General features: G+C 40.2%; 1 protein-coding gene across 1 annotated transcript in view; it reads left to right on the top strand.

The window, feature by feature from the left end:
* Positions 1-11,933: 11,933 nt before the first annotated feature.
* Positions 11,934-25,851, top strand: part of Galnt5 (polypeptide N-acetylgalactosaminyltransferase 5) — a 39,027-nt gene continuing 25,109 nt past the window's right edge. Inside the window, exon 1 of the mRNA XM_050123560.1 lies at positions 11,934-13,354. Within this exon, the coding sequence (XP_049979517.1) occupies positions 11,934-13,354 (1,421 nt within the window). The remainder of the gene's footprint in view (positions 13,355-25,851) is intronic.

Here is a 25,851-nt window from a genome sequence, read left to right as displayed (position 1 = left end):
AAATAAACTGTATAGATATAATACCTAGAATAAGATTAGAAATGTATGTATAGTATGTTTTAATTGAATTAATCTTAAATTTGTACCAATACACAAAATTTGTATATAATATACAAAAGTTCAAATCATTGTAAAATATTTAAAACTAGTAGTTGCTTTTTACTAATAGATTCAATGGACTACCTTTTAAATCTTACCATATCTATATTCTCCTCCTTTTCCTTTTCAGAGTACATTCAATACTCTACCCTTTTATCCTATCATAGCTATATCCACCTTTTTTCTTTTCAAAACAAGAACGCTGAATCTAATATTTTTTGTTCAGCCTTCCCTCTGACTATAACCAATAAGAACTTGTAACCAACCCCCTGAAACAATGACAAATATCCACAACCCATTGAATAACTATAAAACCACTCACCCCACCTCTCAGGAATGTGGGCATCATATTCTTAAATTTACTTTGTGCTGTTTAAGGACAACAACATCTTTAAGGGATCCTGAAAAGAAAATTTTGGATTAATTATCAAGTTCTAGGAGAGGTAGCATTATCATTTTTGTTTAGTTTGCATAATGGGAAACTGCAGGGCTTATCTCAAGAATTGACTAGAGTAGCCTGATCCAGCCTGAGATGAGGCTGGATCATCTCAGCTAGTCATCTTGAAATTGTTCTGAGCTCCTTGTAGTTCAAAGTTGATATTTAGGTGGTATTTTTCAGCTTAGTGGTGTTATCATAGTCCTGGAGGAATCGTTGTTTTGGTGTTTCATCGTCCCTTTGGAGACTTTAAAAGTTGATGTTAAGTTCACTGCAGATCACTGATAGAGACCCAGACAAAAATCATATACAGGAAGAAGGAAGAAGCCTTTGTCTAGAATTAGATAGTAATCTATATGACCATTTATATCATGACAAAAAATAAAATACATTACATTGATTGATTTAAGTATGTTGAGCCAACATACTTAATAAAATAAAAAATTTATACTCCACTAAACTGGAAAGCCTGAAAAAGAAAAGAAAAAAGAAACCCTCCCTTATTCACAGCTGGTGGAGTTCCATACTAGTGAAGCTATGTGGAAATCAGAATGAAGGTTTTCCAAGAAAATTAAAAATAAAACAACAACTATACCACTCTTGGGCATATGACTTTATATCCTAACATAGTCTTTGGCATATATATAACCACGTTTATACCAAAATAACGTATCCAGAATAGATACCTACCAACAGAAAAACAGATAATGCAATTTTGGCATATATGCCCAACATAACTTTACTCGGCTGTTAAAAAATGAAGTTATGGGGGTTTTTTGGTGTGTGCGTGAGGGGGAAATAAATGCATCTAGGAAGTGTTAAGTGAGATTCATAAACACAATAAATTGTGCTTTCTCTTTTGTATGCAAATGTTAAACTTAATGTTGGTATGAGAAGAGGTGAGTGAGAGTGAGTATCGACTCTGAATCTAAACAGGAGACAAGGAGCGGAAGCAGGATGGAGAGCAATGGGACCTGTGTGACACAAAAGCTGGAGGACGCAAGGGGAGAAAGAGAATAGAAGCAACAAATACAAATTTTGTTTTCAAATTGACACTAGGCAATTTAGTATTTTTATTCTAATAAAAATAAACATAGTCAAACAAAAAATTTAAGAAAGACATTGGCATCCAGTCAGATAGCTTTCCAAGGTCAACTCTGGCCCACCATAGCTATACCAAGACACCTTTCTGTACTGTTAAACTTTGTACTCTTGTCCTGAATCCTAAAAACTATTCCTCTTAGTGTGTCCAAACATTCCCACTGCACGTATTATAGACTAAATACCTACACAGACGTATATCCCTGATTATTTAAACAGAATGTCCTTCCTCCAGCAGAAAGTCACTACTGTAACAGAGGCAGGCAACTGTGCCCTCCTCATCTTCAATTATCACATCTTCCTCTGTTATAAGCATCTTAAATTAGAGTGTGATGTTGAAAGATCATATTTTAATATGTGTCTCCTCCATCTTCTCCATAGAACTTGTGAGTACTTACTAGTTTCCTGAAATCTATTGTAAGCATATAGACATTCTCGTATACCTAAACCAGAAGATGACTCCAAGCTTCCCATTCCCAACCTATAGAAATATGGTGACCATAGCTGGAATATGCTGAAAGTATGTGTGTGTGTGTGTGTGTGTTTTCTGTATGTGCTTTTAATAACACCTGTATGAAGTCAATTCAGCACAAAATAGTTATGCATGGTAAAGGTTGATTGATGAACTCACAATGAGCTGTAGGAACAGTTTTGACACTTTTCAATACATAGTCATCAAAAAGCACAATAATCATAACGTGAAAGAATTGTATGGTTCAGTTCTCATCTTTCATATTTACTTGTGTTTCCTTCCAAATGAGCTGGTCAAATGGGAAGGGGAAATTATTGAAACAGATGGGGGAAATCAATTAAAAATATTGTCATTAAACCAAAGTACACATAATTTTGAAGAATCTCAACTCTGTTTTCATAAAACAAATTAAAAATGAAAAGTAAACAAATTGATGTCAGGGATTTTTGTTCTGAAAGCAGTTTTTATGGCATTCCCCTCTTTTAACAGATTCCACTTAATCAAACATGCCTTCTATACTGGTTTTTGATAGGATAATCATTAAAGTCTGAGACTATGACTTCACAATATCACAGCTTAAAATACCTCCTGAGTCAATCTGTAAACAAGATAAAAATACTCACTACCAGTGTAAGGGTAAGATAGGGAAATGCTCTTAATTCCCATAGTTCCTCACGCATGGTAGATGTAGTGGTGTGCACTCAACTGCTAGAACAGTCTCTGAGAATTTGCATATGCATGCATCTTTGTCAAGAGTGGGAGGAGTGGGGGAAGGTTTGGTATCTATTTGCATATACAAGCAGAGATGAAAGAGAACGTTTGCTGGATTCAGTTCTGTTGATGTCAGTTTGTGCTTCTCTCTGTCTGTAGTGATACAGCTCAGCAGCTTCAGAACTTCAAGGGTCGCTCTGCCATACATTTTTTTGGTAATTGTCATTTTTTTTACATCTTATTTGTATTCTATTTGGAGCAGAGAAGTTTCACAGTAAACATGAAATATTAATCTAAGTCATCCTGTATTCAATACTATCAAAAATGTCAAAGCCCTTGCCAATGTTTTTTTAACATCTATGTCTGTGCTTCTCTAAGCAGTTATGTGTAGGAAGCCATTTATCTCTATGGCACTGTAAGGAGGGTACTCATTAACCTTGTTACACTAAGGTTAGAGTGCTTATTCAAGTCAAAGTACTAAGTGGGGTACATTCAGAAACACAGAGTCTATCTCCATAAGTCACTCTAAGATCTACACTGGAATTTTACAGTTATTTGGGGTTGGCATGATATTTGATGGAGTGTGATCAACCAACACTTTGCAATATATTGAGGATTCCATTTTTTTCTCCCACTAATGTTGGTAACAGCACCCAGGCATAATGAGAAGCAAAACTGGTCCCAACCCCCACCATTTCCAAACATCTGCTGCAAACCAGATTTCACAGGCAATATTCCATGCCACCAAGGGTCCGTCTCTGCAAACACACACACACACACACACAGACACACACACACACACACCAACAAGTCTATGTATATCATATATAGTCAAGGGTTGAATAACTGTATTTTTTTATTTCCTCTTCACTTTCTTTCACAAATGTTCTTTTGCTTCAGTCCTTTTGCACAAAGGGCAGAATAAAGGAAAGCACATGGAAAGAGAACATTAAATCCAAGCATTAAGTGTGAGAGAAAGAAGAGGAGGAATCAGAAGGAAAAAGAGATGACAGAAAGAAGAGGTAGTATAGGGCCTCTTGAGCTGCTGCTGAATCCATGAGCTAAAAGAGGAAGCTCAAAACAATGCATGTGCTTCATCACTCTATTCTGTACCAAGGAACTGTCCTGAGGTTCATGTCAGCTCCATTTTTATCTCAAGATACATATACAGCCACATCTACCTTTATGAATAAATGAAATGGGTGTATAAAGCAATGCCACTCTCTGGAACATCCTACCTCAATGCTTATTTCGATAATTTAGAGAATCAGTGCATTTCTCAAAGGAGAAGAGACGGGATTGTCTTCTATTTGTTGGTCACATCCAAGCCCCACGAAATTGCAGAATGGCCCCTACAACTTTTATGACAGATGGTTGGTTATCCTCTGCCACACACCACTTCCAAGAGCAGGCAGATCATCAGCTACTTTTAGAAGGAATCCACATCTCTTTTGTTCTGTACTAATTGTCAGAAAGGCGTCTCATTTAGATCAGACATCTGCTATGTCTCAGCCTCTGTCCCACCCTCTGAACCATATGGAATGAGTTAAATCCTCCCACATGAGATCCCTCTAAAATTCTGAAGCAGTTGTGTTGCCCCTGAGTACTCCCTTACCCCAAATAAACATATGTGAAACATATGATCTGTCCTCCAATGTCTCAGTGTCTTCAGAATCCTGGCTTTATTTCCACCTTGATTGTACTCTCCCCCGACTCTCTCTCTCCCTCTCTCTCCCTCCCTCCCCCCCTCTCTCTCTGTCACACACACACACTGTATATATATATGTATATATATGTATGTATACACAATGTTATATATACATATATGTGTATATAAAGTTGGTATGTCATGTATGTGATCTCTGTGAACTCCACAAGGCACATGTGTATAAAGATGAATTCATACAGCCACACACTAAACACATAGATTTCATATCCATATACAAATACACAGACACAGTAGCCATGTGCATATGTATGCAAGTTACATGCTGTAAGTCCTTCTTTACCCCCTCAAATGCTCCCTCCTTGCCTGGCTTCACTTCAGCCCATTCATTTACCTAACTACAGGCTGACTTCATCCCTCCAGAAATAAGGTGAGTGCTTTACAGCTGTATTTAGATTGCTTGGCTCAGTCAGAGCAGTGTGCGCACTCTTTATTGTGTGTGCCAGTCCTGAGCAGATCTCCGTCACCTTTCAAGGGTGAAAGCAAACACCCAGGCAGTTCACAACAGAAGAGTCCAATACCTCTGCCCATATACAATAATGTAAGCAAATGAAAAAACTGCAAACCTAATTTTTTGGGGGGTTTATGGTAAGGTATGGGATATCTGGGTCATATGTTCAATTTATTTCTTTTCTTTTTTGAGAATTCTTCCCACTGATTTCCATAGAGGTTCCAGCAGTTTTCAATCCCACCAACAGTGAACAGAAGCTCCTTGTTTCTCACATCCCCTCCAGCACTTGTTGTCTGTTGATTTGCTGCTCTTGGCCAGGGTGATTGAGGCAACATAAAATCTCAAAATTGTTTTGATTTTCCATACCACCCTGAACGCACCCGATCTCGTCATTTCCCTAATTGTTAGGGATAATGAGTATTTTTTTCAGGTGTTTCTTAGCCATTCTTTTTCTTCTTTTGATAGTTCTGTTCATGTCCATTGTCTTTTGATTCTTTATGTTCTTTTGAGTTGGTTGTGGAAGATCTGAATTAGAAGTGGATCTTCCCACTGCTAATTACTTAATTAAGAAAAACATCCCTCACAGGTGTATCTAGTCATTTGGATTTTAGGTAATTCCGGATATAGTCCTGACAACCAAAAACAGCCATTGCAAGCAACTTTTCTAAATTTTCAGAAGAGATACTTTTACCAGTTCATGAACCATTACTAGAAGCCAATGCAGTCATCACATTTGTCATAATCCTGCCTTTGGTTATCACCCACCCCCCACTCTTCACTGTTTGTAATGGGTCTACCTTCTTCCCAAAAGAAAGAAAGAAGGGAAGGAGGGAGGGAGGGAGGGAGGGAGGGAGGGAGGGAGGGAGGGGACAGAGAGGGCAAGATAGGAAGGAAGGAGGGAAGGAAGGAAGGAAGGAAGGAAGGAAGGAAGGAAGGAAGGAAGGAAGGAAGGAAGGAAGGAAGGAGAAATTTCAGAAGTCATCAAGTACAAACCCTGAACATTGTTTTCTTCCATCTATGTTCATTTTTATCTGTTTCCAAACATATTTCACTTCAAAATTAAAAGCACCTAGTCTTTTTTGTAAAATAAAGCACACAAACTATTCAAAATACCCCAGTGAGTCAGTAGGCAAAAGACCTAAAAATGCATACCTCAAAAGATTTCTAACTGGCCAATGGTATCAAAGAAAATGCCCAAAATTACTAATATAAAAAAGCACAAAAGAAACCAATAATGAGATATTTTTTATACTTACTGAACACTTATAAAAATAAAAGGTAAGTATCAATAAAAATGTGGAGAGAAAGAGATCCATGTACATTGTTGGTAGAAATATAAAGTGGTAAATCAGTTGTGGAAAACACTATGCAGGCTCCTGAAAAGATAAGTCAGATTGCCATATGACCCAACAATTGTATTTCTTGCTATTTTAAAGAAAATAAAAATCAATATTTCAAAGAAAAACCAGCATTCTCAGATTCTTCACAGTTCTACCTGGAATCTCCCTAAGAATTCATTATGTGTCAATGAATACAGAAAACACAGTAATGGAATATTAGTTTTATTTTGAAAAAAAAAGGAAATTATACTGTTCATAGCAATGTGCATAAGTCTGAAAAACATTATGCTGAATTCAACAAGGCAGAACAATCAGATTAATGCTGCATGATCTTACATATGGAATCCAAGAGACAATCTGAAAGGGAGAGTTGAGTGGGGATTTCTAGAGACTCAGCAAAGTATAGGAACATGTTTGAAGAATAAAAAGACTCACTTTTCTTTTGTAGCATGAATTAGACACGTAACATTGTAGCATAAATAATTATGGAGAACTAATATACAGCATGATCAATCTGAGATATATATTTCCATTTATAGCTTTATAGTTAGAGTTGAGCAGTTGGATAAATATTATAAACGAAAAGCAGAAATTAGTTACCAAGAATATTTTCACATAGAAAGGAAACAATGAAAGACTGACTTGGATAGTGTCTTGGTTACTTTTCAATTACTAAGAATATACACCATAAAAATAGACACATGACTCAATACAATTGAATCAAACACACTAACATAAATCTACATACCTGTGAAAACCTGATTTTTGACAAAGAAGTCAAAAATATAGAAAGCATCTTCAACAAATAGTGCTGGAATAAATGGATGGTGACACAGGAGTCTGCTGCCTGAATATAACACCAGTAGCACAGACACTGAGAACAATTAATAAATGGGACCTCCTGAAACTGAAAAGCTTCTGTAAGGCAAAGGGTATAGTCAACAAGATAAAATGGAAACCTTCAGAATGGAGAAAAAAAATCTTCATCAACCCACATCTGATGAAGGGCTGATCTCCAAGAACTCAAGAAACTTGAAATTAAATATCAAATAATCCAATTTTTAAAATGGGGTACAGTTCTAAGCAAAAAATACTCAACAGAAGAATCTCAAATGGCCAAAATACACTTAAGGAACTGCTAAACATCCTTAGACATCAGGGGAATGCAAATTAAAAAAACTCAGAGATTCCATCTTACACGTTTCAGAATGGCTAAGTTCAAAAAACGCTAATGAAAGTTTATGCTGGAGAGGATGTGGCGTAAGGGTAACACTCCTCCATTGCTGGTGGGAGTGTGAATTTGTACAGCCAATTTGGAAATCAGTATGGCAGTTTCTCAGAAAATTGGGGCTCAATCTACCTCAAGATCCAGCAATACTCAAAGGATGCCCAATCATCTTACAAGGACATTTGCTCAACTATGTTCATAGCAGCATTATTTGTAATAACCAAAAGCTGGATGCCCCTCATCCGAAGAATGTGTAAGGAAAAATTGGTACATTTACACAGTGAAGTACTACTTAGCGGCAAAAAGTAATGACATCTTGAAAATTTGCAGGCAAATGGATGGAATGAGGAAAAAAAAAACATCCCGAGAGAGGTAACCTAGAAAAGACAAAGAGCTTCCACAGCCATGGCAGTCTGTCTTCACTACTACACTTTCGTTAATTTATCAGTTTTGCACATTCAACTAGTATTTCTTCTCTGGACTACACTATAACAAGAGGAGATAATTATATTCTTATTTTATCCTTCAAGTCTATAAGTAGACTTTAGAAAACCATCCATATTTACTGAACTATGTCACCACACAATCCAGGAGTTTTTTTTATACTAGATATTGTAATATCAATACCCAGAATATACTTATCTTTCCATGCTCATTACAACCTTTGATATCCTTAATGTTAGTAATTATGTGTCTTTATATTACATAGGGCCTAAGCTACATAAGAAGGACAAATGAATACAGGCAGTTTTATAAGGAAGAAATATCTGAGCTCTAATGTGACCACTCATGTGACTATTCTAACATAGAGTAGTAAGGCTGTTAAATCAGTAAGGAAAATTGGGGGCTAAAAATATACTGTTACATGAGAGTTTTATCTCCTTAGGGGCAAAGTAAAAGCTTGGTTCAACCAGTGCAGAAGGCAATGCCTAAGAATAAAGAATACAGAATTCCTCCCCCCCATGTTTCATTCAAAGGATAGATGACTGGCTCTCTGGAGAAAGTGGTATCATACCATCTCAGAATTTCTTAGAAAATAGATCCTGAGCAGTAATTTCAGACCTGCTGCACAATCTTTATAATTAGCGACGACAAAGTGCACATCCTTGCTCAGTTGTCTCGAGAAGCATAGTTATTATTAGGTATTACTCTGACAAGCAATTTCACAGAAAGGATGGGGTTGTAACATAGCTTCATTTCTTGGTGCTGTGATAAAACATCCCAACCAAAGCAACTTAATGGAGAAAGGGTTTGTTTGGCTCACAATTGCAGCGAATCTCATCACTGTCTGGAAGTCAAGGTGGCAGAAACATAACATAGTCACATTATTTCCACACTAGAGGGAAGTGTAATCAGTAACTGCACACATGCTGGCTCTCAGCTCACTCACCATTTCACTCAGTCAGGTTCAAGCCCATGCAATGATGCCACACACACACACACACACACACACACACACACACACACAGAGTGGGTCTTCCCACCTCAGTTAGCCAACTTATGAAAATCTCCCTCAAGCTCTCTCAGAGGCTCCTCTCCCAGTGAGTCCAGGTTTTTATACCTACCAGTTAGCACTAACCATCAGGGACTATAGTGAGGGTTACTCAGAGAAACAGGAACAATAGGGTAAACAGATAAGAGATAAATGACAGACAGACAATGAAGGATGCAATGAGAGAATTGGCTCTCAATTATAGATGGTGAGACTCAATCCCACAATATATTTGCCATAGTTAGAAAAGTAGGAGGTTGACAGTGTGGTACTGTTTAAGTTGGAAACCCCCAGGAGCAGTGAGGCCAATGGTGTAATTGTCAGTCTAACATTAAAAGCCTAAGAACTGAACAAGCTGATGAAGTAAGTCTTGGAGACCAAAGACCAGAGAATTTGAAGTTCTGAGTTATGGGGAAAATGAACATCCTGTCTCTGGAATAGGAGGAGTAAACTTGCCTTCTCTGAACTTGTGGCAATTGCTCACATCTTCCTTATTCAGTTCACTGGTTCAAGTTCCAGTCTATTCCAGAAGTATCTTTACAGAAATCCACAGAAATGTTAGTGTATTGGCTGTTTGTGTCTTAAGCCAGTCAAGCCAACATCTGAAATTAACTATCATGTGGACAGTACTTAAAGTCAGAAAAGGATAAATTTTCTAGTATACCAGTATGTTACAAGTTTGACTGTACATTGAAAAGACCTGGGAATTTTCTTTAAAAATATAATACTAGAAAACAAACCATTTCTACTTCTTATCAGTTATTCAAAATTTGGGGTGGTGATAGTCAATATTTTCAACTTGATAGGGTCTAGAATATCCAGGAGACAAGGCCCATCTCTAAGGAATTTTCAAAACTTGTTTAACTAAAGTGGAAAAAAGCCCCCTTAAACATGGGTGGTACCATTCTATAAACTGGTATATTTGGGTTGTCAAGACGAAAAAGCAAACTAAGCCCACCACTGACCTTTTTCTATGCTTCCTGACTGAGTCTCCTGTGCCTGCTTCCCCACCATGATGGATTGCACTCTTCCACTGGGAGCCAAAACAAGGCTTTCTTCCTTTAAGTGGCTTTTGTCAGGTGACAGCAACAAGATAGAAGAGGACTCTTTTGTAGTTTTAAGGCCAAATCTACATGGAAACTACTGGCATTTTGAATTCCCAGGGTCACTCAAAGTCTAGTCAAAGTCTTGAAACACTTTTAAAGCCATGACTGATCCATCACTTATTAAATACATGTGTATGTTGACTGAGGTTTCTGTCCCACCAGGTCCCACATCTGTTTAGTCCCAAATAAACACACAGAGGTTTGTATTAATTATAAACTGATGGGCCTATTAGCGCAGGCTTTCTATTAACTCTTATAAATTATATTAGTCCATAACTCTTGTCTGTATTAGCCACGTGGCTTGGTACCTTTTTTTGGCAAGGCGGTTATATCTTGTTTGCTCTGTGTCTGGATTCCTCTATGTCTGGGTGATGACTACAGACTGTTTCCCCTTCCCAGAATTCTCTTGTTCTCATTGTCCCACCTATATTTCCTCCCTGGTTGCCCTGCCTATACTTCCTGACTGGCTACGGGCCAATTAGCATTTTATTATACTACAATTGACAGGGTATAGACTATTGTCCAACAGCATGTGAATGTCCTAATCCATTTAAGTTTCTATAAAAAAATACCATAGACTAAGTAGTCTATAATCAATATCAGTTAATTTCTCATGGTTCTGAAGGCTGAGAAGTCCAGAATAGCAGACTTGATGTCTAGTAAGATTTTATCACTTGGTTCCTTTAAGATTCCTTCTCTTTGTGCCCTCACATGGTGGAAGGGGCAAGGTAGATCACTGGACTCTTCTATAAGGACACATATCTAGTGGATGAGGGTTCCTTCTGCCTTACCTCACCACCTTCCAAAGACTTTACCTGCTGATATCACCCTATTGGTGATTAGGGTCTCCACATTGCATTTGGTGGGGACACAAACATTCAGATCATAGCAAAGTATCTTGAAACTTCCATAGGAACATGACAAATTGTGTTTGTATATTAAGTTTAAAAATAAAAGAAAGATGTACCAGTGTAAAAAGAGTAGCTGAGCTCTTTGTGTGTTTATAGAAGTCTTCTGAATAGCTCAACACTCCTCTCTGGCAATGAAGCTATAAGATGTCCCTTCTTTAAGCCATTAACGTCTGAAACTGAAATATTAAGGTCAAGAATTAATTGATCCAGCAAAGCACTTCAGTGTCTGGGTAGCACAGGGTTAATAAAGTACGAGTGGGGTAGGTGGGGTTACAAACCAGGAACACATGCCCTCTAAGTTAGTTTGCCTTCTGTTTAATTGCCCTTAAAACACACAGTCTCTCATATAACCCAGAAGGTGAGAGCTGAATGAAGTTTTCTGGGTAATGGCTTGAAATGTTTTCCTTCTGAGAAGTGGTATTGAGTTACAGCATGCAGGGAACTGGGAGGAGAGAAGCAGGCGGCAGCAGGCAGCACCCTCCGAGCCCCACCTTCTCTTGGACTTGAAGGAAGGTGGACATGGGCCCTCCCAGACAAGATACAGTGAACTATCCTGTGACTGCAGTTGACTGCTCTGGGAGTCACCTGGGGCCAATGTTTACTAGGGTTTAGCCAGGGCCAGTGAGCAGGCATCCATGCTTTGCAGTGAAATGCCACGCAGGCAGAGAGTGACAGGCAGTCAGTAGGAGCTGAGCTTTTCCCCCTTGGACGACTGTTTCCTGCTAGGTTCGGGGGGGGGGGGGCTGGCTGCTGCTGCTGGTGGTGGTGGTGCTGCTGCTGCTGTTGCTGTCTGAATTCTCTCTCCACTCCAGGTAAGCAGACTCAGAGGGAGGGCACGCTGCAAAGCACGCCTTTGTACGATGAACAAGATCCGAAAGTTTTTCCGAGGAAGTGGGAGAGTCTTGGCATTTATATTTGTAGCTTCTGTCATCTGGCTACTCTTTGACATGGCAGCTCTCCGCCTCTCATTCAGTGAGATCAGCACTGGGATACTTAAAGAAAACATCAGGAGGAGGGAGCAGACAGGGATCAGATTCCAGCCAGACCAAATGAAGATCCTTTACAACAACATTCCAGGAATGAAGCTGCCCCGGAATGGAGTTTGGGGAAAGGAGAACTTTAGAAAGGCAGAGGACCACGCACTCAAGGTTGACGAGCATATGGACCAAGTCCAGAGGAGAGGGAAAATGCAGATCCCCTTGGGAAGGGGAAAAGCTGTACCTTTGTGGCATGCTGCACATCTGCGAACCCTCCCAGAGCCTCTTACTGTGCAGAAGACAGATGGGAGAGACAGCAAACCTAAAGCCTCCTCCCAGCATATGACTCCCAAGCAAACAACAGTTTCATCACAGAGGACCCCATCTGCGGCATCAAGAGGAACATTACTGACCAATATATCAGTACACACAGAAGCCTTTACTACAAAACAAGAGGCCCCAGAGAATCACACTCTCAGCAGGCAGGCATCAAAGCAAACATCTGAAAAAACCCTGAATGTGACCATCAGGGTCAGGACTGACAGCTCAAAGCAGCAGTCACAGACAGTAACAAAATCGAAGACACACTTTGCCAACTCTCCAATCCTGAAATCTGGGGAAGACGTAGCCATAAAGAAAACTGAGGCTCAGGGCAAAGAACTAAAACACAAAGCCCATAAAGTGTTACCTCTTTTTAAGTTTATCGCTGATACAAGTCGTTTAAAGAAGCAATCTATGAATGAGACACAGCAGGGAGGCTTGCCAGAAGATGATAACGCCAAAGTGGCACCAGGGAAGAAACTGAACATCTCAGAAAGCCAGGTTGTGGTTATAACCAAAGAGGAGGACCTGAGGACAGATACCAAAGAGGTGCCTGATTTTAAAACCCAAACCATCGTTCCTAAATTACTGGGTGGAAGCCAAGAGAAACACTTCCCCAGGAATCAAAGTGAGACATCTTCCTCTCTGCTAGCTCCACAGAGAGCAGTGTCTCAAGCCAAGCTGTCCTTAGCAGGGGCACTCCATCCAGGAAGAAGAAACTTGACTGCCAAGGCCCAGACTGTGGGATACCATCAAAACCACACAAATACCCCTGAAAACCCTGGAAGGCATCGTGTACTGAGAATAGATGTGACCCTTTCTCCAAGGGATCCCAATGCTCCGGGTCAGTTTGGGCGCCCTGTGGTGGTTCCGCCTGGAAAGAAGAAGGAGGCAGAACGAAGATGGAAGGAAGGAAACTTCAATGTCTACCTTAGTGACCTGATTCCAGTGGACAGAGCCATTGAAGACACAAGGCCTGCCGGGTAAGACCCATTGCTAGTCTCTTTTCTTGAACCCAGTTTTGGGCTCTCCTGTGTAGAGAAGTTTTCTGAAATTTAATTTGTGTGAATTTTGGCCACCTAGAGAATTAATTTGACAGTTATTATTTGATGCTAGCCAAATAATCTATCATGCACATAGAGAAAAAATATGATATCAGAAATGCGCGGGGTTCTCCTTTTATGCTCTCATCTCAGGTCCCCTCCTTAGGTTCCATATCCGTCCCTTTGTAAAAACCTCTCTAGATGAGTAGAAGCATTCAATTCATGATAATCTATACCTAAGTAGTAAAACACACAGAGTGATTCCACGCCAGCAGTGACAGAGGAGTAAATTATCGTGTTGGAAGTTCCCATTGGTTACAAGCTTATCAGGAGTGTGGCTGGGAAATGTTCACTGATAAGAGGTCTCCTAAAACTTCCTGAAATTAAATTGTAAAATATGAATAGCCATGAGTAATGATGACTAGGACAAGAAAGGGAATGACTTAATCTCTAAACTTAAAAGTCCTTTTGTTGATGAGAATAGCAGACTGTTGTGCACTCAGTCACTGAAAGCATTAACGCTGGAAAAAGTCCATCAAGGAGGAACTTCAAGAGCAGGCTAACAATCATCCCGCTAACAGAGGTTCTGCATTGACAGGATTCTACAAATATGTAGGCAAACTTCATGAGCTTGAGAAAAGAGAGGGCAGACACTATGGCCTGACAGTAGGTGAGGATACTCATGCAATTAGTGTCTTTCTAATTCTTCCCATTAGAAGTGTTTCACTTGCCAGTCAGTTGTGGCTCACACCTTTAATTCCAGAACACGGGAGGCAGGACAGGTGGTTCTCTGTGAGTTGGAGGCCAGCCTGGTCTACAGAGCGAGTTCCAGGATAGATCCTATATACTACAGAAAAACCCTGTTTCAAAAATTAAAGTGTATCACTTGCCCATAGTACTGCCTTCTAAAGGTCCCCAATGGACCCTCATGATCAAACAATTAAGCTCCTTAGCTCCATCATCTGGAGGTGTATGCAATCATAGACCTGATTAGAATGCAGGCTGTGACTCTCTTTGATGCACCTACAAGTGAGGCTACTTGTAGCCATATGTTTATTGCTCATTAATTACTAATACAGCTCTGATTACAACTTGATTTTCAGTTTCCTAAGTGAGCCAGTCTGGAAGCTGGAATCAAAAATGGCAAGAATAGGACTCTGAGCTTGTGTAGTTCATAAACAAAGGTTTTCTTTGACTTCTTTGGGAAATGTTTCTTTTGAATATAGGAAGTCGGGGCAAGCTTTTGGACAGGGTTATCAGAAAGAGAAGGCAGGCACAGATAAGCCTTTGCTCTAGGTATCAAAAGTAGCATCTTCAATGTGAGTTCAGTCCCAAAGAAAACAGTTCAGATTCTTAGCTACTGACACATCGTTATTGGCTGGGTCCCACTGACCTGTCTAGATGAGACTCACGTTCCTCAACTCAGTGATGCATCCTAAAGAACACAGTAATAGTCCCAGAGGACGAAGCCAAGGTCCTAGGAACTTCAGTTGTCTCTTATCATTGACCTAGTTCTTCAGAGAAATTCACATTCTCAAATCCCCTTCTGTCTCTTGTGCATTATCTTTCAAAAAGGGATTTTAAAAATTATGTTTCCCCAGCTAGCACCTGAAATCCTGCGTGTCTCAGTATTGCACGCTAACTACAACTTTGTGTAAGGAGTACAGGAAAATAAAGTCTCTTTGAAGGCAGCTTTGTTTAACTGTGCCCAGCAGATTGCTACCAGCCTAGGGTAGAATCAGGCAGGGCACAGAGCACGGGCTCCAACTCCAAGTAGGAGAAAGAAACAGGGTATGAGGCCAAAAGCGAGCACTAATGTCATCACCCGGCTGATTTATGGAAGGTTCCCGGAGTTTGTTCATTGATAATTTAGTTAGGGGTAGTAGAGTACTGAAGCCCGGGAAAGCTACAATCAGACTCTGTCTTCTGCGGGAGATTGTCCAGCTGTTCCTGAAACTGACACGTGTGCCTGAGCTGAGTCAGAGAGCGCAGGGCCAAATCCCCTCCCTCTTGCCACACAAACCACCTTGGCTAAATATAGGTGTGTCTCTGGGCAAGCTGCCTGGCTGATGCTTTGCCTGCTACCCCAATGTGATGTAGACGAGCCAGCCATCAGGAAGCCTATTTGTGAGACCACCCAAAGGATTTCTTGTCCTTTTGTGATACCCTTCCTGAAAGGAGGATAAATAAGTTTTCTCTCTTTTTATTCTAACTTTGAGTATAAATCATGCATTCACATGAATGTCTGGAAGAACAAATGAGAAAATACAAATGAGAAACACATGGGGCTATTGGGGTAGGCAAGACTTGGAGCAAGGGATTTTTTTGTTGTTGTTGTGGCTTCTTTTTTCGGAACTTTGATATTATTTTTCTTCAACTTTGATAATAATGTATCTGAAATGTCTTGCTCATGACTATAATAATATTTAAGGTGATACATTTCAGGAACTTATTATAAAGTATAGTAAGAATATATATACAGATTTGCATGTGTATGTGGGGAGAGTGGTAAAGAACAAGGCATTGTAATTTGCTGAAATGCATACCACTGTAACCTTTGGATTTCAGAACCTTAGGAATAGCTTCCTGATGTTTACATTTAGAAACAAAACTGCTATTATAGATCAATTAACACAGTAAGTGCCATATCATAACTTCTGTTGAATACAGACTCAAGAGGGATTAAAGGACGGGTTTGCAATGTTCATTTGGTTTCATTACTCTCAGTGCAAATAATGACTAGTTCCTAGTTAATAATTGAAGGCTAAATTAACTGCTATGCTAGGACAAGGCTGACGTGACGATGAAGAGACAGGCAGGGTTGCCAGGACAACTTCTTCTACGTTAGCTTTAAAATCGGAGTCTCTTTTCCAAACCAACTCTTCCAGCTTTTTCCAAACCCCACAGAGATGCTTCACAATCTCGAGGTCTTATCCAAAAACCAAGGATGCCTCTCTGCAACCAGCCTTGCACAGGCTGTGCTCTCAGGGCTATCTATGTTTCTCCGCCTCGCTGTAGATATCTAGTCTGGGACATAGGCCGTGTCTTCCAAGGTGGGCCCTCAGCAGAGGGAACGCCAGTCTCATGACACTTTAAAAGAATTGTAGGTGATGTGAGATTATGTGTATGTGTGTATGTGTATGCATTTTTACATGAGTGCGAACGTGTGTGTGTGTGTGTGTGTGTGTGTGTGTGTGTGTGTAGGCTTAAAGTTGATGTTGGGTGTCTTTAATTGCTCTCTTCTTCATTTATTGAGTTGGGTTCTTTTGCAGAACTCACTGACCTAGCTAGTCTAGTCAGCTTCCCCAGGCTCCCATTTCTGTTTCCTCGGTTCTGAGATTATATGTGTCCACTGCCTGGTGGATTCTGCAGATCTAAACTCTCATCCTCACGCCTACCGAAAATGAGCTTTACCAGCCGAGCCATCTCGCTAGCTTTCATGATTATGTCTTTTATACATTCTGCTCCTGACCATCCCCTGTTGGTTTTAATAGCTGATCTCTTCCCAGTCTCCCTCAGCTCTCCGCTTCCATGGCCTCACATGCTAATCCAGCATTACACCAAATCCTAGTGTAGCCTACCTGGACCAGGGCCATAACATAGCTGTGACCACTAAATTTCACTGGCGTTGGATGGATGCAGCCTTCTCTTTGCTGAAGCACTTTGGTTCCTCAACAACAAGAGCATCTTTTTGCCTTCGTGTTGAAGATCCAAGCTTCTGTAGAAACTGTTCTCAGTTTTACTTGCTTCTCCCCTAGGGTATAGCGCAGGACTGAGCATTCCAAAGACAAAGGTTTACACAATACTGACTTGAAAAGTATGTTTCTCTGAAATGGGGTATGAGAACTAATGCCATCGTGAAATGAATGGGAGGCATTAAATCAAGGGCAGCGTATTAATCACCTTACAAATTCATAGCTGCTTCTTGAGTTTTTTCATGTTGAATATATGGAACGTGTTATCATTTGGCTTAAGGTAACTATATCCTTCTTTACAGTGAGCTATCAATTACTTCATGTTTATTCGTTAGCTCATTTTTTATTCCTTTAGTTTTAATCTTAAGGTTTTGACTTTCAAGTGAGGGAATTGCTTTTGTTTAGTTTTTTTTTCCTTTCAAGAAATAAAATAGAATTTCATTTTTACATAGAATATTTACTTATCAAATATACCTGAAATCAAAGTTCTGTTGATAGTCCCTTTAAACTGCCTTTTTTTTTTAAAGTAAAACAAAGTGAAACAAACCAAAAAGCAAAATCAACCTAATCATTGAAGTCCTCCTTAGTTCTTGAAGTGTGTTTGCATCAGTACTAAGGAACATGCATACACACTTCACATATACACATACCACACATAGCCCCCCCTCCACATACACATACACACTTATATGTTGCTGAACCAAAGCCCTCTCCATCTAAAATACGTTAATTCTATTTGGGAAAGGCTTTCTTTAGGCCTAAAGCTATGGTTAAGATGGAGCTCCAAAAATGAAGTTACTTAGAAGTGCACTTCCTGAATTTGGACTTGTAGAAAAAAATACTTCAAAGAAGTTTTGCTGCCAACATTTTGTTATCAAAATACAATAAGAGTTGGGGCTGGAAAGATGACTCAGCACTTAAGAGCACTTTTTGGTGTTATTTATGGAAGATCCAGGTTCAAAACTTGGCACCCATATGGTGTTTATCAACCATCCATAACTCAAGTCCTGGGGAATGATGTCCTCTTCACACCTACAGGGGCATCAGGTACACACATGGTGCAATACATATATGCAGATAAAACACTCATACACAATATAAGACTTGAAAATTCCTGGTCATGATGCTCTCACTTATGTCTGTTGTATCATAACAGTGCTCAGGAGCCTAGCTTAACTCGTTGTTACTAGAGAATTCTGCCCAGCTTTCCCATGAAGTCATTAAAACCCAACTTTACTGTCTTAGCTCAGAGTCATGACTGTTAACCAACACTTTTCCTTCCTACCTAGAAAAGCAGGGTTTTCTATTGGCACTCATAAAAATCAAAAGATTGCACTGGGCATTTCCTACAAAACTGACAAAATTACTGATGGAAAAGTTCCTGGAATCCTAATGCTGACTGTAGGAAGATCAGAAATGCCCGAGTTAATGGGTTACTGGAGGAGGAAGACAGGCAATAGTTGATCATATATCCTCCCAAACTCTCAAGCTGCTTGAAGTTTATCAGGTTGAGATGAAAGAGAAAGTTAGTTAAATAAAATTAAAGCTAAATGAAATTCAAGCTTTTATTTTCCTATGAAATAAATATTGAATTTGTTTAGTGGGGGTGATTTTGTGGGTCATAGTGACTGTAGAACATCACCTACAATAGACTGGAGCAGAGGCGAGATTTCCCAGCCAGGGAAGAGCCCATCTGCAGCAAGGAATATCATCACCTAAAAGGCATGATGTCTTTCCTGAGTATATACCTATGGGAGAAAGCACTCGCTGCTGCTTTTTCAGTAGTGTGTGTATCAGTGCAAGCAAGCGTGAACATTGGTGAGCAGATGTGTCTATAGAGGAGGGTTCAGGGCTGTGTTTCACAATTTACAAAAGTCATATGTAAAAGAAAATAAGAGGAAAAATGTGTTTAAGAGGCAGAAGCTAGACCATATAACATAACAATGGATAAATATGGCCGAGAAATAATTCCAAAGCCTTCAGGAGCCCCTCTCTGTCATTCATCTCTAACTAGAAAGAGAAAGACAGCCCCAGAGGGGAAAATAGAAACACAATTCTGTCATTAATTAGAAGCAAAGAAAGCTACCATATGGGTCCTAACTAGCACAAACCTGAGGAAGCTAATACAGATCAGGTTCCATCCTCCTAAATGTTGCCCATGACCTAGAAATACACTTGAGAGATCATAATTAGCATGTACAGGACTATTCATGACTGTCTCAGACATCTAACCCATATTCATCATCAGCCTCGTTTTATCAAATTCTTCATGTAATCCCTGGGTCCTCTGTCCCCGAACATAATTTCCTGTTGTGTTCTCTGCCTGACCTGCTTCAGCAGAACTTTCCAAAGAGAGGAAGGACTCTCCTCCCTTCCCCCAACCAAGAGTAAGAAAACTTAAGAAACAACAGTAATGTTTAGCTGCTTTATTTTATTTTTTTCAGAACTATGAAGAGCTATTTAGACTTCCCTGGAAAATCATCTTTAAGATGCCAAACCCAAGTACCTTTAAATGAGCTTGCCTTTTAAATGTGCTGTGCACCATGTGCAAGACTTGAGACAGAGAACTGAACATTTGCAAAGTTCTTGCCACTGGGATTCTTATTTATCCTAAGAACAATTGTTTAAGGCTTATATGGTCTCCGTCATCCCAGTGTTACCTATAGAGAAGCTGGAGGTTGGCACTGAGGCAGGTAAATCAGGCAGTAGCCATTCACTTCATTGCATACCCTACTTTCTTCTTGTTGCCAAGAGCTAGCACACCAGGCCAAAGCAGCTGGTACCTTTTATCCTTCATATCTTTTATCCCATTTGACCACTGCAACAGCCATGGCAGACTGATAAAGTATTGCATCTCCTTATGAACAAATGATGGAACACACACACGCACACACATACTCACACACACACACACACATATGAAGACAAGGGCTCACAGCTCAGAAGCAATGGGTTGGATACTAATGCTAAGTTTTCTGATCTGCCCTCACTAGACAATAACTACCCTTCACCAGTCTTGGTTTCTCTGATCCCAGCTAGTCTACTTCACAATGATATGCCTAGGCCTCCTTGGTCGGTGAAGGTTCTTTGTGAAGAGCAATCTAGCCCTTGCTCATAAGACATTCTTATTATATTATATTCCAGACTGTATATATATATATGTATATATATATATATGTTACACATGCATGTGCATTTTATACTAGGCACCCAGCAGCACTAAGGATAAGAACCTGCCTTGCACGCTTTACTGGTGAGAAAAGCAAACCCACTAACAGATTTAGGATTCATGGGAACTGCCAACTTCTAATATGAGTGCTTTTTCCATAGGTTCCATAACTTCCTTCTGATTCTTTATATTCAAATGACTTTTGGAGAAATTAAGACCTTTTTCTTCCTCACGCATAGGTTAGAGGTAAGAAGGCAGATGAGCATTGCATAGGAAATCTCACAAGATAACAAGAATGGGTGAAGAGTTCAAGATGAGTACTTATACCGCAGAGCAAGTGTGAGGAGAGGGCTACCTTGCCCAAGGTCACACACAGCAGGGCAGGGAAAAAAACATGGCCCCCAGGTGCCCTGCCCTCACCCAGTACTATTTCCAACCTAGAACGCCGCCATCTTAACTCCGGCCTCTAACCCAATTTCACCTTGCCAGCTGCCTGCTCAAAACAGACTATTGTTAAGTGGCAAGCATTGGTGCTGGTAGGGTGTATTTCTGAGCCTGAGTCCATTCCCTCTGATGACACATCCTTGCCTCTATGACTGCAGCATCGCCTGGCTAAAGGCTTTAGAGGGAAGAGCAGAAGAGTTGCCCTGCTAGCGCTCAGTCAGGTGATTTGAACTAAATGTCAAGGATCATTTGCCCTAAAAAAAAAAAAAAAGAACAAAACACAAAAGTAAAATCCTCATATCAGTATACCCTCTTATCAGCAAGAGGCAAAGAGGCTCAAATAATTTTAAGGTCTGAGGAAAGAATATAATTCCTGACAGCGCGCATTGCAGCTGGCTGCTCGATTCTCCTGATGCTCTGAAGATAGCAGAGTGTGGGGAGTGAAGGCCGCTCAAGGCTCCCATGGAGGCTGTAGTTGAATTGCAAATGGAAGTTGAAACACATTCTTCCGACCTTCTGTTCAAACCCATAAAGACTGAGATTTGACCCACATGATGCGGTTTTGCCTCTGCTGGAATAAAATGAAAAATTCATAGAAATGAGAGAATGTTATCGTTCCTTCAGTGTTCTGATGTGAAACAGTCCGGATTTGATAGGCTCCATTCAAATCAAGTCGGTGGCTAAGGACTGAGCTCACAGAAGCTGAGAAGGTGAGCCATCAACTTTTGGAGTCTCTTGATAAATGAACGGGCACTTGGTAGATTCAGATTAAAGGCTGCTTGGGGCAGGACACAGCTTTGAGTCAGAAAGAAACTGTGAGTCTTAGAGAGAGAGCTCTTCCAAGTTCTCACACAGGCTTTTCTGAGTGATGCCCGCCCAGTATTTTTATATCCATTGTCTCATAAAACCTGCATAAATTTTTTGTGATGCAAGCGTCACAATCTTCACCCTAAATATGAATGATCTGATGTTCTGAAGATTAGGTGGCATGCTGATACTTATGTCACCAGCCTGTACCACAGGGGACCAAAACTTATCTCTTTATTGTCCTTCTGCATCCCAAGCCTTTCCCCTCCCACAGTCTTGCATTAGCTCCTTCAGGGTGATGAGAGTCGTCACATTTGAGGTCCCCATAATCTCTAGTCTTTGAATTGCCTCACTGATCCAAACCTAGATCCCACACCCTGTAAGACAGTGAATTTGAGTAATTTCAAGCAGAGACCAGGCCTTGTAGATTCTCAACACCTAGTTTGTGTAATAAACTATTTTTAATAAAATCATCAATTCTTAGTCTCAGAAAAAAAAATCCCACAAACCCAAATACCATGCATATAAGTTGGATTTCTGTGGCTATTCCCTTGCTTGCAAAAGTAGCAGAAATCAAGACTCTGACAAATCAGAAACAAAGATAATTCGCTTTCCTTGGGTCAGGGGAGAACAGTTTGAAGTGGTTTTGCAACCTATGGAATCTCCATGAAACTGGGTGGCTGTGACAACTTGTATCAGGGACAGATGTTACTAGTACTGAAAGCTGTCTACCCTGGCCCACTGTGCCTGCAAATAGGCAACAAGAAAGCTGCTTGGTGGATACTTGGCATGTGTTTAACTGATGTGTGTGACCTAATGCTGGGTCACCCACTCAGCTCTCCCTACTTAATAGTTATGAAGAACTGAGGTGGGGGCTAAGAAAGAAACTGAAGAAAAATGAGCCTGAAAAGGGGGTGAAAATCAGAAGAGTATACAATCCCAGGAGAGCAGGAAAATATTGAATGACCTAAAGAGACTAGACACGTCAGTTGCTTCAACCGCACTTAAGGTTAACCAATGAAAGGAAGGCCTACCCCACTGAAAATTTTGACAATCATTGGTATTTTGGGCCAGCTGTTAATTCTCCCTGTACCATCCCTTGTACGTATAAATATGGTTTCATCTCTCAGGGAAGGGAGAGAAAGATGCTGACAAATTCACCCCCTCCCTTATGGCTGCTTCCTGCTTCCATTTTACGGATTGCTTACACAGCCGTCTACACAGCACTGTCTGTTCATACACAGCCATTTACACAGCATCCGGCTTAACTAATCACTGCACTCCAGCCCCACCCATTCCCTCCTAGTGACCCACTGCACCGTCACTCCACGCATTCTTGCTGACCGCCACACTTTCTGAGAGCTGAAACCTGACCTTAGAGATATAAACTACTTTAGAAAATAAAATCCAGAATTTATCATTTTTCCAAAGTTCTCCTTCAACTGTTGGTAATTATACAGTCAACTACATTTTTTATCAGTACTTGGCAAACCTGTAATTGGTGTCTTTCTTTTTCCTTTTTCTTTCCTAAATTTGAGTATCAATATTTAATTCATGGCAAAGTATTACAATTAATATTCTATTGTATTTCTGTAAAAATTATAAACTTTAAAGAAGATCCAAACGTGGTTTTTACAAGGAAAGAAAGAAAATTGAGGGAATAAATGAATAATTCAACATTTCTCTTACTTATATGTAAACCTATCTTTGAGTTGGAGGGAAGGTGAATCCCATATTTAAAGATATATAGGCATGTTGCCCCTCCCAAATAAAAGCTCTTTCGTGCTTTAGCCTCTTAAGTCCTTGGGGTGAACCAATGGCAATGGTTCTTCAGGTGCGTATTTACTTATTAATTCCCACAGTCTGCAACAGTTCCCGACATAACGAAAAGTTGAATACTGTGTGGCCAAACTTTTAATTGGCAAATAGAGGGCAGAGACTGGCAGAATTTGAGCAACTATAATAGAAAATATCTGGGATGGTTGTCCTGAAACTGTCAGGAGAAACAACATGGATGCTAAGAATGCCAGCGAGGTCCGGAAGAAAGCAAGGCACTCTGCAGAGGACATTTCTATCACCTCTGGGAACATGATGTCATCATGAGAAGATATTGGTCAAAATACGGGCACTGGAAGTGTTTCTCCTGAATGTTAACAGGGACTGAGTAGGGGGTGATGGCTAACTGCGGAGACGTAATGTGTGTTACATAGCGGTAGGGAGCTTGGCTGAATTGTGTCCTCTGTCATAAAAATGAGCAGAAGCTGAAGGTGATGAACTTGGACTTTTGTTAAGGAGAGCAGCAAGCACAGCTTTGAAGGGTTGGCCTGGTAGCTTCTTTCCGCTTGAAGCAACATGTGAGAGAGGCTAGGCAAATCAGGAGAAGCTGTGGAGCAGAAATCGTAGGTGTTACAGCAACCACGGGTAATTAATATAATCCTTAAATGTAGTCAGAAATGCTCATTCTTTATAGAAATTCCAATGCAGGTTTTCTTTGTGCAGAATACGATTAATTTAGGCAGGCTGTTATTTTACGTTAGCTTTCGAATCATATTAAGACGTCTGATTGAAACGTGTTATTTTGACTTTATAGCACCTGAAAATATAGTACATGTTCATTTCAGCCCTCTAGTGTTTTCTTAGGTGTAATCACATATTATGAGGGTACTGAATTAGCTTTACATAAGAACCTGCATTCCCCCACTGACGGATCGGTGACTTGTGAGTCATTCCTCTGTCTCTTATTTTGTTTATGACAAAGATTCTCAATTTCTGTGCAAACTTTCTGAGTCTGTTTTCTGGGGCTAAAGGTTGGATGTATGCTTTCCCAAGGCCTTTTGGTTATTATGCTAACCAACTGCTTTGGGGAAAGACTGAAATTATAGACCATGGTGGGTTTGCTTTTATTTCTTCTGAGAAAGCTCTGTGACAGATATATATTTAAGTAAGAAAAGTTTTTAATCCCTGCTTTGTAGTTGGCAAGTTAAAGTTCAAAGAAGTTATGCAATTTCTCCAAGCCAGTAATTAGAGATACGTGATATGTGACCGTATGTTTATTTGATTCCCGATCCACACTCTATTAGTGCAGAAGATCATTGTAGGCCAACGAAATGAAAACTACATCATTTTACATTCCCATGTGTGGTCTAACTAGGTAAATGAGGCTGGGTGAGTCATTGATCATCTCATGCTTCATTTTGCCCCATTTAAAGAAGTATGTGATAATACATTACACAACTGCATTTCAAGCAATTACCATGGTATGGAATTAAATGATGTTCACAATGGTACTTTGGCAACCATGAACAAAAAAACGATCAAATGTTGTTTGTTTGACTATAGCATTTGCTTTTATCTGTGTCTTCTTATTCATTAAGTAAACAAAACTGAGCCATGATACTTAGCAGAAGCTCTGGTTCTCACAAATGCTGCATCGACTGCTAGCTATTTTTACTCTGGGGATTTAAACTTCCATGGTTACTTCTAGAGCCTGGGTGAAGCAGAGTTGCCATCCCAGCTCTGGAACTTACTACCATAATCAAGAGCCAGTCTGTCCGTGACTTCAGCCATTCATGGGTTAAAGGGGAAAGAGGTCGGAATCTTACAGTGAAATAAGTCAGAGCACTTAAGTATTTATTGACCTTCATCGCTGATTATTATGTTACCAGGAGGAGGCATGTTAGCAGAATGGCTAATATAACTTGGAAGGTCCTGCTAGGCGCTGTCCTGGAACAGTGACCCAGACCAGACCCAGAAAATGCCATAGCGAGGCAGCGTGAGCTGCAGAGCCTGTAGGAAACCATGGCCAGGTGGAGCCCATGGAGCACCTGCTCCCTCTTAGACTGGCTCTCATTTCTGTGCCAGAAAAACAACTTGAAGTATGGCCACTCTGCAGTCGTCACAGCAAGAAGCTTCCAAATAGAGAAGTGGGAAAGAGTGCGATTATTTGGCACACGTACATTGTACCATAAATACATTCATATGCTGAGGCGGGTGAAGGATATCTCTTTTGGCGTTTGGCAGATGGCTATGTATACAGGCAGTCCTAAACTACTTAGTAACACTAAATAACTCAGTATGCTCTCTTCTGGTATATAATTTAATAATGGTAGCAATAGCTACCGTTCAGTGAATGCCTGTGCCAGGAACTCTGGTAGGCGGTTTCTATACAGTTCATTAGACTCTCTTAGAGGACCATCACTTTGTTTGGCAGATGTGAAAATCTGAGGCACAGAAAGAATACATAGGTTAGTATTGAGGTTAGTATCTTGGTGGTAGGATTAAAATAGAATCTAACCTACAAAGGCCCTATCCTCTTCAGTGCA

The sequence above is a fragment of the Alexandromys fortis genome, unplaced genomic scaffold (assembly GCF_014885135.2).
Source record: "Alexandromys fortis isolate MF-2015 unplaced genomic scaffold, M_Fortis_MF-2015_v1.1 scaffold_8_9099976_23576923, whole genome shotgun sequence".
NCBI classification, from domain to species: Eukaryota; Metazoa; Chordata; class Mammalia; order Rodentia; family Cricetidae; genus Alexandromys; species Alexandromys fortis.
This window is presented reverse-complemented; position numbering and strand designations above follow the sequence as displayed.